This window comes from Hevea brasiliensis, unplaced genomic scaffold, assembly GCF_030052815.1.
Source record: "Hevea brasiliensis isolate MT/VB/25A 57/8 unplaced genomic scaffold, ASM3005281v1 Scaf7, whole genome shotgun sequence".
Taxonomy (NCBI): Eukaryota; Viridiplantae; Streptophyta; class Magnoliopsida; order Malpighiales; family Euphorbiaceae; genus Hevea; species Hevea brasiliensis.
This window is the reverse complement of record NW_026615250.1, coordinates 684,437-698,610: the sequence shown is the minus strand read 5'-3', so window position 1 is coordinate 698,610 and position 14,174 is coordinate 684,437. Positions and strand designations below refer to the sequence as shown.

The following is a 14,174-nucleotide window of genomic DNA, read 5'->3' as shown; positions in this document are numbered from 1 at the left end:
TGTAAAGCCTCAATGTTGCGGTCCCCTATTCTAGGGTTATGTAAAAACCCTAAACCTAGTACATTCACGTGTAGTATTCAAGAATCAAGAAGTGTTGCAGTAAAAGTTCAACCTCATTTTGGAACAAAATGACCGAGAGAAGGTGGTTATTAATCATTCACATCACATGATGTTGATGGAAAATTATATAATTGAAAATAATTAATTTGATTAAACTTGTGATCTGATATCTTCTTTTTCCGTCTTCTTCCAGAGACTGAGGGAGAGAAAGAAAGAGGCAGGGAGGAACAGTTGCAGAGCATAGATCTGAACTACTGTGGGCTACTACTCTTTGATTCTTGAACTAGTGTAAACTATTAAATAAATTAACATGGACATGTCCAGACTAAATCCCAGTTTGATAGACCACCTCAAAACACTCAATTTAGGATATGAAATGCTAAATGAAAAAACTTGGAACGACTAAACAATCCGACACAATCAACCAGAAGAATCGAAAAGCAGTAAAGTCCATAACTCAAAGCAGCAATACCTCCGAACACAAACATGGACAATAGAGCTGTAGACACACATAGCTCAAAACAAAGAGATCCTTGACCTATGCCAAAGCTGCAAGAGGCAATCATCAGCTGGTAAAACCACCATCCCGAAGAACAGCAGCAATAACCTTGATTATAAACATAAATTCCACTCTAGACCAATTTTATTTATAGTTGATTAGAAAATTCAAATTTACCAATAATTATCTGAACAGTCATAATCAAGACATGACCAGTGACTGGAAAATCTCAAGTCTTGAACAGCCACAGCAATAGTGTGTTACCCCTCACCCACACCCAGACCATATTTGAGAGAGAGAGAGAGAGAGACAGAGAGGGAGAGCTGCTAAGGGAAAAAGAAACAAGAAACATTCTTTGGCTCAACTTCTTGATAGTTTCTACATGAGAAATGTGTTAAATTAATATTTGACATCATAAGATTATATTTAAGCATCTTAACTCCAAAAATAGGGTAGCTTTTCCTGGATTCATTTTATTAATTAAATTTTTGCTCATATTTATTTATATAGGGTTAGCTAAACTCTGATACATTTGGGTAACTTTTCCTTTACAAATCTATGAACAGAAAATGAAAGATGAGAGCATAACTAAGTAATTTTCTTCTTCTTCGTCGACAAAACTATGAGCTAAAACAAACCACAAGGACTGGTAGATGCCAAAAAAGGATTAAAGTTACCTCAGAGTAGTAACCCATATTTGATATTAGTAGACTACAATCTTTTCATAAGTCATCACTACAACTTCTCAAGAAATTGGGGTGTTTATTATACTGGAGCTTAGTCGTTTAAACCTCGGAATTCCATATTCTTGCCGTTTCTTCTTCCTCTCTCCATCTTGTTCTTCTCCTTCGTCTCTCCATCTTAAAAGAGAATTCCAATTTCAGTATTACTCATATATAATCAATATCGCTTTTTAAGAGAGCTGCTGTTACCCTTCTCAAGAATCCTAAACTCTGATGGAGTAGGAGTACTCTCAGTTTGCAGCTGTTGCACTTGGGTACCTTTAAAGTTGAACTCTTCTTCATCTTTTTCTTGAGAGGAAGCAGTAGCTTTGTTTTGGTTAGCTCTCTCTCTTTCAGCCTCTCTATATTTATGTAAATACCTTATTATAGCCTCAGAGTAGTTATCAAACCCTAGAGAACTCAGAGCCCAACAGATGTCATCTCCATTCACTGTCTTGCGATTCTCCTTGTGACACTTGTCTGACGCCTCACCAGTTACAAAACTTATAAATTCTGTGGCACATTCTTGCATTGTTTGTTTTGCTTCTTTGGAAATCTTGGCAGTTGGTGGTAGGATTTGCTTCATAATCCTACCCACATTGGCAATTGGCAACAATCGATCTTGTTCATCTTCCATTTAATTTACTGCTAGCTGATGATCGATATATATGATGATCTTCTCTAACTCGGACAATATATATTGCTCTTCACTCTTATATTAAGTCGGTACATCATGACTATGATGACTATGCATGTATGAGCCAACATATATACATGCACCCAATTTGCAAATATGTTATATGTACATATAGCGCATGCACCCAATACCGTATGTGATAACACTATAATGATTTCACCTGTTGATATGCATACATATATGTATATATGCGTAGTGCATCACAAATAAAATTAACATTAAAAAGTACATTACGATTTTCAATGACAAGCTATTAATGAAATTTTTTTGTTTTCTAATAAATAAAAATAGATAAAATGTTAATAAAATTTTAGCTGGATTAATTTATGGTAAATTTTTTCTGCTTAATCTCTTTAATAATTTTTTTTTTATAAAAAAAATATACATTTTAATTTTAAAAGAAACTAATTTGTGAAATTGAGGGATTCTATGTAGTCAAAATATTATACATAACGTAACTATTCCATCAAAAATTTTCCTTGTAGTTCCAAATAACCAATATGTAGAATAAAAACAAGTGACTGCCCTCGAGTGCAAAGGGAGAAGGGAATTTGACTACAAGATCTGCCCGTCGAGCAGGGATGAAAGTCAATCTCAGTGATCCGACAATGCCAAGTGAAAGGGCTGTTATTCAACAGATAAAAGCTATAATTAATTGTTCACCTTCCATCCAATTAATCCTCTATTTTTTCATTTTAAATTTTGAGAGAATAGTTGAGTCTCCCCTCAATAAATCCTGCCAAAGGAAAGAAGAAAAAATAACTACAAATTTGATTATATTGATCCTCTAAATATAGTACTTAAATTAAGTTTACTGACATGCTAGCCACAAGTGAATTTGATATCATCAGTGTGGTTTCTATAAATGACAACAATTGTCAAAATGGAAAAAGAAAAAGAGATTTGAATTGCTGGAGAAGACCCATATTGGTCAAGCTTCTTTATACATTAAGCGAATATCAATCAATTTTGAAGCAAATTAAAGTAAGGCTACTTTGCAATTGCATGTTCACTTGCTGAAATTGAGGGTATAGGTTGCAGAGAAAACCTAATCTCCTAGCCAGCAAATCATGAAGTTCCCAACCTCAAAGGGTCTTTCATGGTCCCCCCCACAGACCATTTCCCTTTATCTTAAAATCCATCAAATTTATAACTATTCTTTTAGCTTAATAATGAAAATAACACTTATAATATTCTTTCTATTGCTCAAAGTGAGTGGACTACATTCAAACACGTTTGCATGTATTGGGATTAATTTAAGTAATAATCAACTATATTATTTTTAAATATTAGTGTGATTACCTCAAAAACTTAGGTTAATTTAGGTTTGTCTCTCTATTTGGCGGCAAAGCATTTGTATCTATCATGACTTTAAATCTCTTTTGTTGGTCAAGTTCTGAAAACCCTAAAAGAAAGGGTTTAGATAAGATTCTACCAAGATCTCCATTATTAGTTCCTAAGCTAGTCAATTAAAGCCTCTAAACTATGCATTGATTGGTTGGAATTCATTTGAATTTTAAAGGCTAACTCAATGGTGAATCAATGAGGACATTTCAATAGCTAGTGCTAATCAGAAGTAGCCTGATTAGTTTTTTTTCACTTTTAAGGTGCAGGGAGTAGAAGTATCTTAAATTCAAGTCTCCACATCTACTTATTTTAATACTATTCACCTAATGTCTACTTCTCAATTTACAGCCTACCAATTATTATTCAACTCATTGTACCTTTTTTGAATAAAAAAAATTATTGATACAATATTCTGTCAATAAAATTGGATTATACCTAATTGATCCATTCCAAAGTTTACAATGCGAGAAGTTCCAAACATTAATAAGATTTACCTAACATCTCTTGTTTATAATTGGATGAATATATCCTTAATCTTCTATATTATGAGATAAGTACTTTATTAATAATATATTCTCATTGCTCATTAACTCATTAAAAAAAAGTACTTAATTACCAACTACATGATTCTTTTTTCTTCAAAATCAAACCTCATGTCCCCATTAAAGTCCATTTTGTTGGTAAAGAATTTTATAGGACTACACTATGAAAGAATATATATATATATATATATATATATAATCTTTTATATTAATTATGGCTTTCTTTTCTTAATAATCAAACACCATGTGGTCATTTAAGTGAATTTTGTTAGCAAAGAATTTTGTAGGCCTTGGGGAATCATGATTTTTTTTTTTCAATTAAGGCCACTAATAAAGAAGAATAATGATCAATAAGTAAAAATATAATCCATAAAGTGTTTGCAATTGTGCTTTTATAATAAATTAATTAGGAATGTGGTTAATTATATAAATTAACTAAGTGGTGGGGTTCCTTTAAAAAAAAAACCAAGCGGTGGAGGTCATAATCCAAAATTTTGGTACAAACTCAAGTAAACTATAGTACGGATAACCAACAACCGTCCATCTCGGCTTACTTTGACATAATTTTATTTCTATATATATATATATTCTCATAGTTTGATGTGATCTTTAGCACTAGTAGTATAAAGCCTTATATGCCATTTAAAAGAATGAATTTAGATATGTTTTGCTATTCTTATATAAATATATTAATTAAAAAATAATTTAAAATTTAATTTAATATATATTTAATCATAAAAATTACAAAATAATTAATTTTTTTTATAAAATAATATTTTTTTATCCTTCCAATCTCAAAATCATATGGGTAAATTTTTAAATCTAACTCTGTAATCAGACCAAAAGGAATGTGGATGAGAGGGATTAGCCACGAAAATTTTTTTTTTCATAATTTTTGTATAAAAGAATTAAATGAGTGAGAATTCAAACTTGATACTTGTTAGATGAATGATATACTTTTAACCATTGAACTAAGGTAAGTTAGACAATTTTTTCATAATTTGGCCATCCAAACATGTTGCTTTTCTTCTGGAAAAAAAAAAAAATTATGCTAACATTTAAACAATCTCCATTTCTCTAATTTATTCCTCATTGGGTGTTTTTGAGTTCAATAGTTTAACTTGGCAAAACAAAGTATGCATTAGCTGATTTGAAAGGCCATTAAACTGAATCTCCTAATATTAAGTCATTTTGCAATGCAAAATTTGCAGAAATGATCTCCAAACAGGTTCCACTTCTTGTGAAAGAAACGTTTTTTAGTTTGTTAAATAATGCCTTTTTAATATTCCATGAGGTTTGTTTAATGTTTATAGTTAATATAAACATGTTGGCTTGTGTGCTGGTTTGTGCACTTAAATATTATATATAAAGCTGCGCAAAGCTTCTTTTAGTGGGCATCTAGGGTTTGCAACTTTATTAGGGTTTATTACCATAATTAATTCACTAAAGAAATGAATAAAGAGGCTAATTATGGGCATACCATCCACATAATTAACTATATATATCCTCCAAAAAAAGAAAAGAAAAAATAACCCTAGATACTTGGAAGTCTTTTTAGGACTTAGAATAAGAAGGCGTTTTTCTTTTTAATTGGCCGCCAACTTTTTTAATATTCTATTTTCTTCCTTCTTTTACCTAATTAATTATAATTAATCAAATGGGCATCTGATCTTGTCAACTTCCAGCAACTTCCTCCTGGCTAGGTTATATAATTCTAAAGCTTGAAATGGTCTGATTTGACTTGGTTCAATAGCAAAAGACATAAAAGTAATGGTGTCTCCACTCTCTCAACTCCCTAAAAAAAAATTCTAAATTTGAAATATATAAACCTTTTACATTTTTTCCCCAAACCAAGGCTCATGTGGCCTAATTCGTATATGGAATCGATATTCGACTCACGTTGATGGATTGATTGAAACAATCAGGAACTCGGTGGTTTCAACTTTTAATTCCTGGGCTTCATGATTTTATATAGTAGGCTAACATAAAATCAAGCAACTTTTGGACTCAAAACTTGTGTTAAAAGCCATTGGCCCATCAAAGTAATTTGGTCACAGTTAGTCTATGGAACTCGAGTCCCAGTTCTTGTATCATTTTCTGTTGCAAGATGAAGATGGTTTCTGCTTTCCATCTCAGTTTGGCCACCAGTTTTATGGATTGCCTTAAATGGCAAGTTGAGGAAGAAGTTTGCAATCGGAACATTTCACAGCCGAATCCCATCTCATGGCTATATAAAATCATATGAGGTTCTTAAGAAAGAAAACAAGTTACTATGTGTGTTTAAAGTCCTGTTTGGGATTGAGGTTGGAAGGTTAAAAAAACACTTCTTGATTTTTTTTCTCATATAATTATTATGGCTAATAGTCTACTATAGTTAAGGAGATATTTATCAATAGCAGCTCTAACACCAATGTCAAACACACCTTAAAACTGGCTTTCAACTACTCAATCAAACAGGCAAGCAAGAACAAATTTCTTATTGGTTTTTTCTTAAGCTTCCTAAAAGCCAAGTCTAGCATAAAAGACTCTTGGCGTTGCTTATATCAGTCAAATGAAAAACCAAACTGAATCAGCTGCTCAGCATAACATTTGCCCGAAAAATTGTCAGCATTTCCAATGTAATAGATATAATCAGTTTGCAAACATGTATATAAACAACTTTGGATTGACAAAATACTACAAGTTAAAAGAAAAAAAAATGAAAGAAACACAGTCTACTAGATCAGATAGCTCTTGGAGGTTTTTCTAATACTGCAGAAAGATAGACCTCATCCTTTGATTTGGGAGAAATAGCCCACTTGTGTTTCTTGTATCTGAATTGAAGAAACATGTACATATAATCATCCAGATCCTTCCTATTACAAAAGAATCTGTCAATCCATAACAATCCTCCAGGCCTTAATATCCGATCCCAGTCGAAGAGGATGAAATCCATCAACATCAAGTCAATCCAGCCATCCATAAGCCCATTGGTATGAATCAAGTCCATGGTGTTGTCGAAGAATGGAAGCCGCTGATTCAATGTCACATACAAAGGAATTAGACCTCTAAGGGCAATCATCTCACTGAATGGAGCCCCAAGGCTTAGTGCAGTGGAGATAATAGTAACATTACTTTCTCTCATCCTTGCAGCAAAAGTCCCTGTTCCCACACCGAAATCCAGACCGGTCCGAATCTCTCCAGGCTTGATTGCTAGAACATCTGTGATTAAAAAATCCATAGGAAGTGAGCTATTAGTAACCCACTTCAGCCTTTCCTTCTCCATCTCAAAACAACCTGTGCACTTTGAATAACCCCTCTTGTGATTCTTGCTAGATAAGCACTGAAAATTCCTGCACTGATAATTGCTCCACCTCACATTTCTATAATCTGGCAATTTCCACAAGGACTCGTTAATGGGGTATGGCCTCTGGTACACCTTGGAGGCCCTAGTTAGGCATCGTCTCTGGGGCAAGGGATCACATCCACTAACCAGAAGCTTCTGAGCTAGGTTCCAGTCGTCTTTACAATAAGATCCTACATCATAATCCATGTATTCTTCCAATTCTTTCTTCGTTAAAACACAAGCATGCCCTATTGTGTTATATATCCTCTCCGTTCCATATATATTAATCTTCCCAATTCTGTTTTCTTTTGGGGTTATGTACTTGCGAATCTCCTCTACAATAAAAGTGTTGATCAAAGGCTCCTCCTTGATTGTTGAATTTGCAATCCTAGGCAGCCGAATCTGCCTAAGCGAAAGGTGAGCACTATGGAGAGGCCTAATCACCTCCTGCTCCAAAAACCTTTTATGCTCCAATCTTGTGATGCTAGTTTTATCCAACTGATCTTTGAACTTCTCCAATTCTTGCACAGAGCGTTCCAGCTTTTCTTGTAACTCTTCCATCTTGTCAAGTACTTCACCGATTCGATCTCTCAATGCTCTTACATCAAACACCTCACGAACATCATCCACACCATAAAAATGGTGGCAGATTTCTTCATTGTGAAGGAAAAACCCAGCCTTGTAGAATTTGTAGAGACTTGCCAAGCTGACAATAATAACTAGGCCTCCCAATATGATTTGAAGCCAACCCATTAGTCTCATCAATTTGCATTTTGGGAAGCAGAACCTTCCCATCCTTAATCAAATAGGACCTGAAAACAACGATATTTTCCTGTTTAAACGTCACTTCTTCCTCCTCTCTTCGAATTTCAGCCTAATTAGAGCTAAAATTCATAAAGATTACAAAAAATAAGCCAAATCTTTGTAATCAAAATTCAAAATACTGTACACAGCCTCACAGTTCACGGCAGAAAACAGATAATATACTCTGTTGGGATGCTTAGAAACCGCATGAAACACAAGCAAAACAGAGTTTTCCCATGTCTTTAATGCAGTTGATGATTACTCGCAAAATCTTCACTTAAACTGAGTTTTTTTCTACAGATTTTTTTACTTGCTTAGAACAGCTAGTAATTTTCTAAACAGATTAAGAATAACTGATAAACATGGCATTTAAATTTAACTTCATTCATCATCATACTTCATTTCCAAGAAACCAAAAAGAGGAGAGAAAAATTCAAATACAAGAGCACAAAATAATCAAAATATAAGACATACCCAGATAAAAAGTTGCAGAAATGAGATTGAAAACCTCACTGAATCTCTCTTCCTTTGTGGATTTGTATATATTTCTCAAGAATCTTAGACTCTCTCTTCTCTCAGTGAAGTCTCAACAAGAAAACTTGATTAGCATTTCCAAGCTGAGCTTAAGAACATATCTATAGGTACCTTGGATTGTTCATTGAATTGAGGAACTTTAGAGCTGGAAAATCTTGAAACTTACTTCAGCATGATTAAGAATAAAAAAATATAGAGATTATTAATATAGAAATGCACGAATCTCGTTGTGAATTCTGGGGAAGATCAATCTCTTCATGGATTAATAATATACACATGCATAAGCTAAATTATAGTACTTGTTTAGCTGAATTATAACATTTGTTTTGTATTAAATCAGTAGTTTTTTAATTAAAAAAATCTGTGAATTATCATAATTTAAATACCCTGTAATAAATTTTTTAAGCAGTAAATGTTTTAATTTTTAAGAATAATTTTTTATTATTTAACTAAAATAATAATGATTTACAATTATTTTTTATATTTATAAAATTGATTGTAAGGAATTATTTTATTTTTCAATATAATTATATAATTTAATTGGTTGACTTTTAGAAGGTGCGACGCTGGGATTTGGTTTACCGCGGCACCGTCAGCTAGAACTGCGGCGTCTTGGTCATTGGCTGTCAGCTTAGACGCAGGAGTGCTAGCCACAGTAGAAACGTTACATGAAAATTTTTAAAAGTTTTTACTATACTTGTAATTTGATTTAAATTACATAATTAAAATTATAAATTCTACTATTAAAATTTGAAACCTTTAATCATTACATGTTGATTTTTTTTTTTTTTAAAAAAAAAAACTTTGGAGTGGAGAAAGAAGCCGATGCAATTCAAGAAAAAAGCCAATTGAATTTTTTTTCTTAAATTATTATATATTTATATATTTATTTAAATTAATTTCTCATAAATTTAAATATTAAATTCTCTTTTTTAATGAAAAATTATATTTATAAATAAATTATGAATTTTATCTTCTTTAATTTAAGATTAAATTATTTTTATATGAGTATTAAGTACATTATTTTTAAATGCATTAAATATATTATATAATTTATTTATATATTAATCCAAAAATTTTTTTTTTCTAAATTCGCTACTGAGTGGAGAGGAGTTTCCTATCTAGGAGAGTTTATAGATCAATGAATATTTATAATAGAGCTTATATATTGCTCACTCATAAGCAACTCTAATATCAGTAATTGAAATTCAAATTTGAGATACAGTATATCCAGAATTAAATCTTTGCTCACTAAACCCATTTTTGTGATCAATTTTTAATAATTATTTAATTATAATTTTTAAACTAAATATGCCCTTAAAGTTTTGAATTTTTAAATTGATTATTAAATTTTTAAAATTTAAAACAATTAAAAATTTTATGTTATGAATTAAATGATCTAAACTTTTTCTTTTATTTTGCTTCCACTAATATATAAAATTTAAAATCTCACAAATTTTTTTATATAATTTCACAATCACTAAATTAAACTCAAAATGTGAATTACTCAACTAAAGAAAGAAGAATTGAGAAGGATTATGTTCTAAATTTATTTATAAATGATTATTCATTATTACATTAAAAAAGAATAATACCACAAATCCATTTATAATCAACTCAAGTTTTGCCTCTTAAAGAATTTCGCAAGTGTCGAAATATTTTATACGTTTCTTTCCCCTTCTGCATAAATTTCTTAAGTACACAACACTTGAACATTTTCCACCTCCTCTCGAGCCCTCTTATCTCTCCATATTGCAATAGGACTTCGCTTTGCTTATTCTTTCTATAACCCCCCTGAATTGTCTCTGCAAACACCCCTGAAACTGAAGCTGCCTTAAACAAGGTAACTTCTTTTTCCCATCTTTATCTTTGTTTGAATCTTTGGTACTCCGTTCTTTTGTTATATATTATGGTTTTGGTGTTTCTTTCTTTTTTATTACTTCATAGTTTAATAGTAGATGTGAATTAGAGCATAACATGAAAACCCGTTTGCCCAGGCTGGGGATTTCACGTTGGATTTCATACTTCAGGTCTTCCATGGAGGTTAGTGATCAGTCAATCTATATTCAATGTTGCTTTCTTTCATAAACTTCTTCTTTTTAATGCGGTGTATATTTGTCTGCTGTTCTTTTTTATTTATATGGTTGTCTTGTATTGAAACAAGTTAATTGTTTGTGGGATCACATTAATCTTTTGTAAAGACTTTAACTTATCAATGCTTGGTTTTAACATTATTAGTTCGGTTGCTTGCGTGCTGTACTTTATTCTTTATAAATTATAATGGTATACTGCTTGCGTGGTTTCATTGGATCTTTAATTTCTATTTTCTCTAGTGTTTTTGCTGATTCTTTTTGTTTTGGACATGGTTATTTGTGTTGAGTCTTTGATGAAAATGCATCTGCAGCTTGTTAATTTGATCTGGGTTGGTGTCCTCGAACCTCTAGGACTTGTCAATGTTTAACATATTTGGTGTATGGGTTTTGTTGGCTGAACAAGTATGCTAATGTCTGTTTTGGATGCTTGAGTAAATTGATCGAGCATGCCTAGCCCTGTGAGAGAAGAGAATGACCATTATGCTTCTTTCTAACAATTTTGTTTACTGATTTTTTTGGGTGATGACTGTTGTTTTTTTACAATATGAGTGGCTAATGATTTATTAATCCTCTAATTTGCCTGGAAAGTAGTAATTTCCTATTAGGTTTTCATTCATAATGTTGGATTTTCTGGTTAATTAAGAATCTGTATTCCTTTTGATATTTACCTATTTATTTATGCTTGATTTCTCAAGGACTTCCCTTCTATTTTTCTGAATTGTACTAGTTCAAACATAAAATCTGGAGATAAAAATTATGATGTTTCTGATGGTTTGTTATGCTTGAAAGAAATTTGTAGCCCATACGATATGAGCTTATTTTCTGTGCCTACAGATTTGCATGCAGACTCACTCTGTTTAAATGTTTGTCTTGGCATTGTTGTATATGCATCCTCTAATACTCTCAGCAACTCTTGCATTTCATCTCTGTGTTTCATTGCATGATACACACACACACACACACATTAATTTCCAAAACAAGGAATTTTTCCATCTTTGTACATGAGACTCTTCTCTATGAAATTTAACATGATTTTTGACAAATTGTTTCATTCCAATTCCTTGATGCTTGAATGCTACTACTTAAACCATGCAATATAAAAGCAGGCACAGTTAAAATCCAGTTTTTTCATTAGGCAGTGGCTTAATTCTATCATCATTAATGGTAGGTTAAGCAAATAATCTCCTTTGAATGGTTCAAATTTTTCCTTACAGACAATGACCAATTTATAGATGCCATCCTGTTAAACACCAACTGCTAGCCCTCAACAAATGCTTTAAAAATGTGATAAACTTTCTGCTTGCAGAGCAAGGGCAATGAAATTTCATAAAATCAAAACCTTGCAGAGCATCTCTATGGACTGAGGTGCTGGGGTGTCCTTTTTAGCCTAAACAGAGTTCCCCAGATTGGAAAGCCACTAATGCTTGGTGGTCAACATTTGAGACAAATGGATGACTGATTTTATATGACACATTATCTCATCTTTAAAGATTGGGAAATAAAATGCATGGAACATCCCATTTATGTAGTCTGTTTGTTTGCATATTGGTCATAAATTTTGGATTTGTGTGCTCAAGTCACAAGACATCTGGTGAAAATACACCTGACCGCATGTTTTATCCATTATATGGTATCCTTTCCTAACTGTCATTTTGAGTTTATTATTCTCATGATTCTTATTGTATACAGGTGTTTCAGATAGAGCCAATTGCCATGAATAATGATGGCAATTCTATTGAAGAATCATCTTTTCAGCAGTTAATTCCTCCAAGCTCTCCTGAGATAAGTGGCATATCTGGAGATCCACAAGTGAATCCCCGAGTTGGCAATGAGTATCAGGCAGAAATTCCTCCCATGATATCAGAATCTCACCATTTTCAGCTTTCACTGGACCCTTTTGATTCAAAAGTCACAGTTGATGGTTCTCATTCCTTTCTAATAGGTTTACCTATCCCAATTACTTGGATTCATGACACAACAAATGACAGAAATGAAGGGTGCACAATGAGCAATCCTGATGATTCAATCCAAGGGACATGGTCAAGCAAATCAAGAACGACTGGAAAGAATAATATTCTGGAGAAGAAAGGTTCAAAACAAAATGCAGAACCAACAGATCTTGGATTGGACGATGGAAATGAACCAAAACCAGTAACTCTTGGGCGCATGGAGGCAGGAGAAGCTAACTTATCTTTGCTGCAGAAAAGCAACAATTCTGATCCTGTTCCTGGTTCATTAAATCATCCTTGGAGTGATGTCGATGTTGATAGTTTTATTCTTGGTTTATATGTATTTGGTAAAAATTTTGTTCAGATAGAGAGATTCATGGAAAACAAAGATATGGGGGAAATATTGTCCTTCTACTATGGAGAATTTTACAGGTCTGATGGATATCGCAGATGGTCAGATTGCCAGAAGAAAAAACGAAAGAAATGCATCTATGGACAGAAAATTTTTACGGGGTGGAGACAACAGGAGCTGCTCTCTCGTTTGCATCCTCATGTCCCTGTGCATTCTCAAAATGATTTTCTAGAGGTTCTCCAAATTTCATTGCTATGATAAATATCAATTTATGGCTTAGTTCCTTCTGGTTCCCTCTCTAACAATTTATGGCTTAGTTCTTCAAATATGGATTCTCCTTCCTTTTAGACCCGAAGTTCTTAAAAACTAAAGGACTGCATAATTCATGCTCAAGAATCCTCTTGTATAACTGCTACTGCTGTATCAACTTCTAAGAACCTTTATGTAACAAGTTAACAACTGCCATTGTCAATGTCAGATTGGAGGACATAAAAATATTGAAATCTTTCTAATGGATAGAATTCTTTCTAGTTACTAAATATAAGCTTTGTGGGCATGCTGCTAAATGTAGTTGTCAGTGTTTGACTGAAAATTATTGTCTCACCTCATTTTACTTGTGATATCAGGTCTCTATGGCATTTTCAGAGGGGAAATTTTCTCTAGAAGATTATGTATCCAATTTAAAGGCCATTGCTGGCATTAAAGCTCTTGTAGATGCTATTGGAATCGGTAAGGGAAAGGAAGATCTAACAAGTCTTGCCATGGAACCTGCAAGAAGCAATCCTTTGTTATCTATTTGCCCAATTGGCAAAGCTTGCTCCTCTTTGACTTCCAGTGACATAATCAAGCTGTTGACTGGGGGCTTCCGTTTGAGCAAAGCCCGTTGTAACGATATATTCTGGGAAGCTGTTTGGCCCCGTTTGCTAGCAAGAGGGTGGCACTCTGAGCAACCAAACAATCAGGGTTGTATGGGTTCCAACCATCCTATAGTGTTTCTCATTCCTGGTGTTAAGAAGTTCTCAAAAAGGAAACTTGTGAAAGGTAACCACTACTTTGATTCTGTTAGTGATGTTTTGAGCAAAGTGGCATCCGAACCAAAACTTATTGAGCTTGAAACTGATGTAGCTTGTTGCAGGAGCTGCTATGATGAGAACAGGTGGGTTGCTTGAGTTCCTTTGGGCCTCAATGATGCATCCATTCGCCAATCCTTCGTTACCTTAAACCACGAGTTTCTAATTACAATCTGAATC

General features: G+C 33.0%; 3 protein-coding genes across 3 annotated transcripts; 1 reads left to right on the top strand and 2 right to left on the bottom strand.

Moving 5' to 3' along the window:
- Positions 1–1,224: 1,224 nt before the first annotated feature.
- Positions 1,225–2,017, bottom strand: LOC131177672 (nuclear transcription factor Y subunit B-4-like). Its single transcript, XM_058142770.1, has one exon. It carries the CDS (start codon positions 1,916–1,918, stop codon positions 1,460–1,462), a length of 459 nt encoding a protein of 152 aa, XP_057998753.1. The 5' UTR covers positions 1,919–2,017; the 3' UTR covers positions 1,225–1,459.
- Positions 2,018–6,466: 4,449 nt separating this feature from the next.
- LOC131177668 (probable methyltransferase At1g29790) lies at positions 6,467–8,796 on the bottom strand. The gene is made up of 2 exons (XM_058142752.1): positions 8,471–8,796; positions 6,467–8,004 (listed from the first exon to the last, which is right to left on the bottom strand). The coding sequence occupies exon 2, from the start codon at positions 7,985–7,987 to the stop codon at positions 6,590–6,592; it is 1,398 nt and encodes a 465-aa protein (XP_057998735.1). The 5' UTR covers positions 7,988–8,004; positions 8,471–8,796; the 3' UTR covers positions 6,467–6,589.
- Positions 8,797–10,507: 1,711 nt separating this feature from the next.
- On the top strand, positions 10,508–14,093 carry LOC131177687 (uncharacterized). Its single transcript, XM_058142793.1, has 3 exons — positions 10,508–10,573; positions 12,313–13,158; positions 13,551–14,093. Exons 1-3 carry the CDS (start codon positions 10,508–10,510, stop codon positions 14,091–14,093), a joined length of 1,455 nt encoding a protein of 484 aa, XP_057998776.1.
- The last annotated feature ends 81 nt before the right edge of the window (positions 14,094–14,174 follow it).

What these genes read in the sequence shown, in the direction of transcription:
- LOC131177687 (XM_058142793.1), top strand. Translation starts at nt 10,508, where the DNA reads ATGAAAACCCGTTTGCCCAGGCTGGGGATTTCACGTTGGATTTCATAC. An exon ending in ACTTCAGGTCTTCCATGGAG is followed by an intron (nt 10,574 to 12,312) that starts GTTAGTGATCAG and finishes TATTGTATACAG; the next exon opens with GTGTTTCAGATAGAGCCAAT. An exon ending in CTCAAAATGATTTTCTAGAG is followed by an intron (nt 13,159 to 13,550) that starts GTTCTCCAAATT and finishes TTGTGATATCAG; the next exon opens with GTCTCTATGGCATTTTCAGA.
- LOC131177668 (XM_058142752.1), bottom strand. Translation starts at nt 7,987, where the DNA reads ATGGGAAGGTTCTGCTTCCCAAAATGCAAATTGATGAGACTAATGGGT.
- LOC131177672 (XM_058142770.1), bottom strand. Translation starts at nt 1,918, where the DNA reads ATGGAAGATGAACAAGATCGATTGTTGCCAATTGCCAATGTGGGTAGG.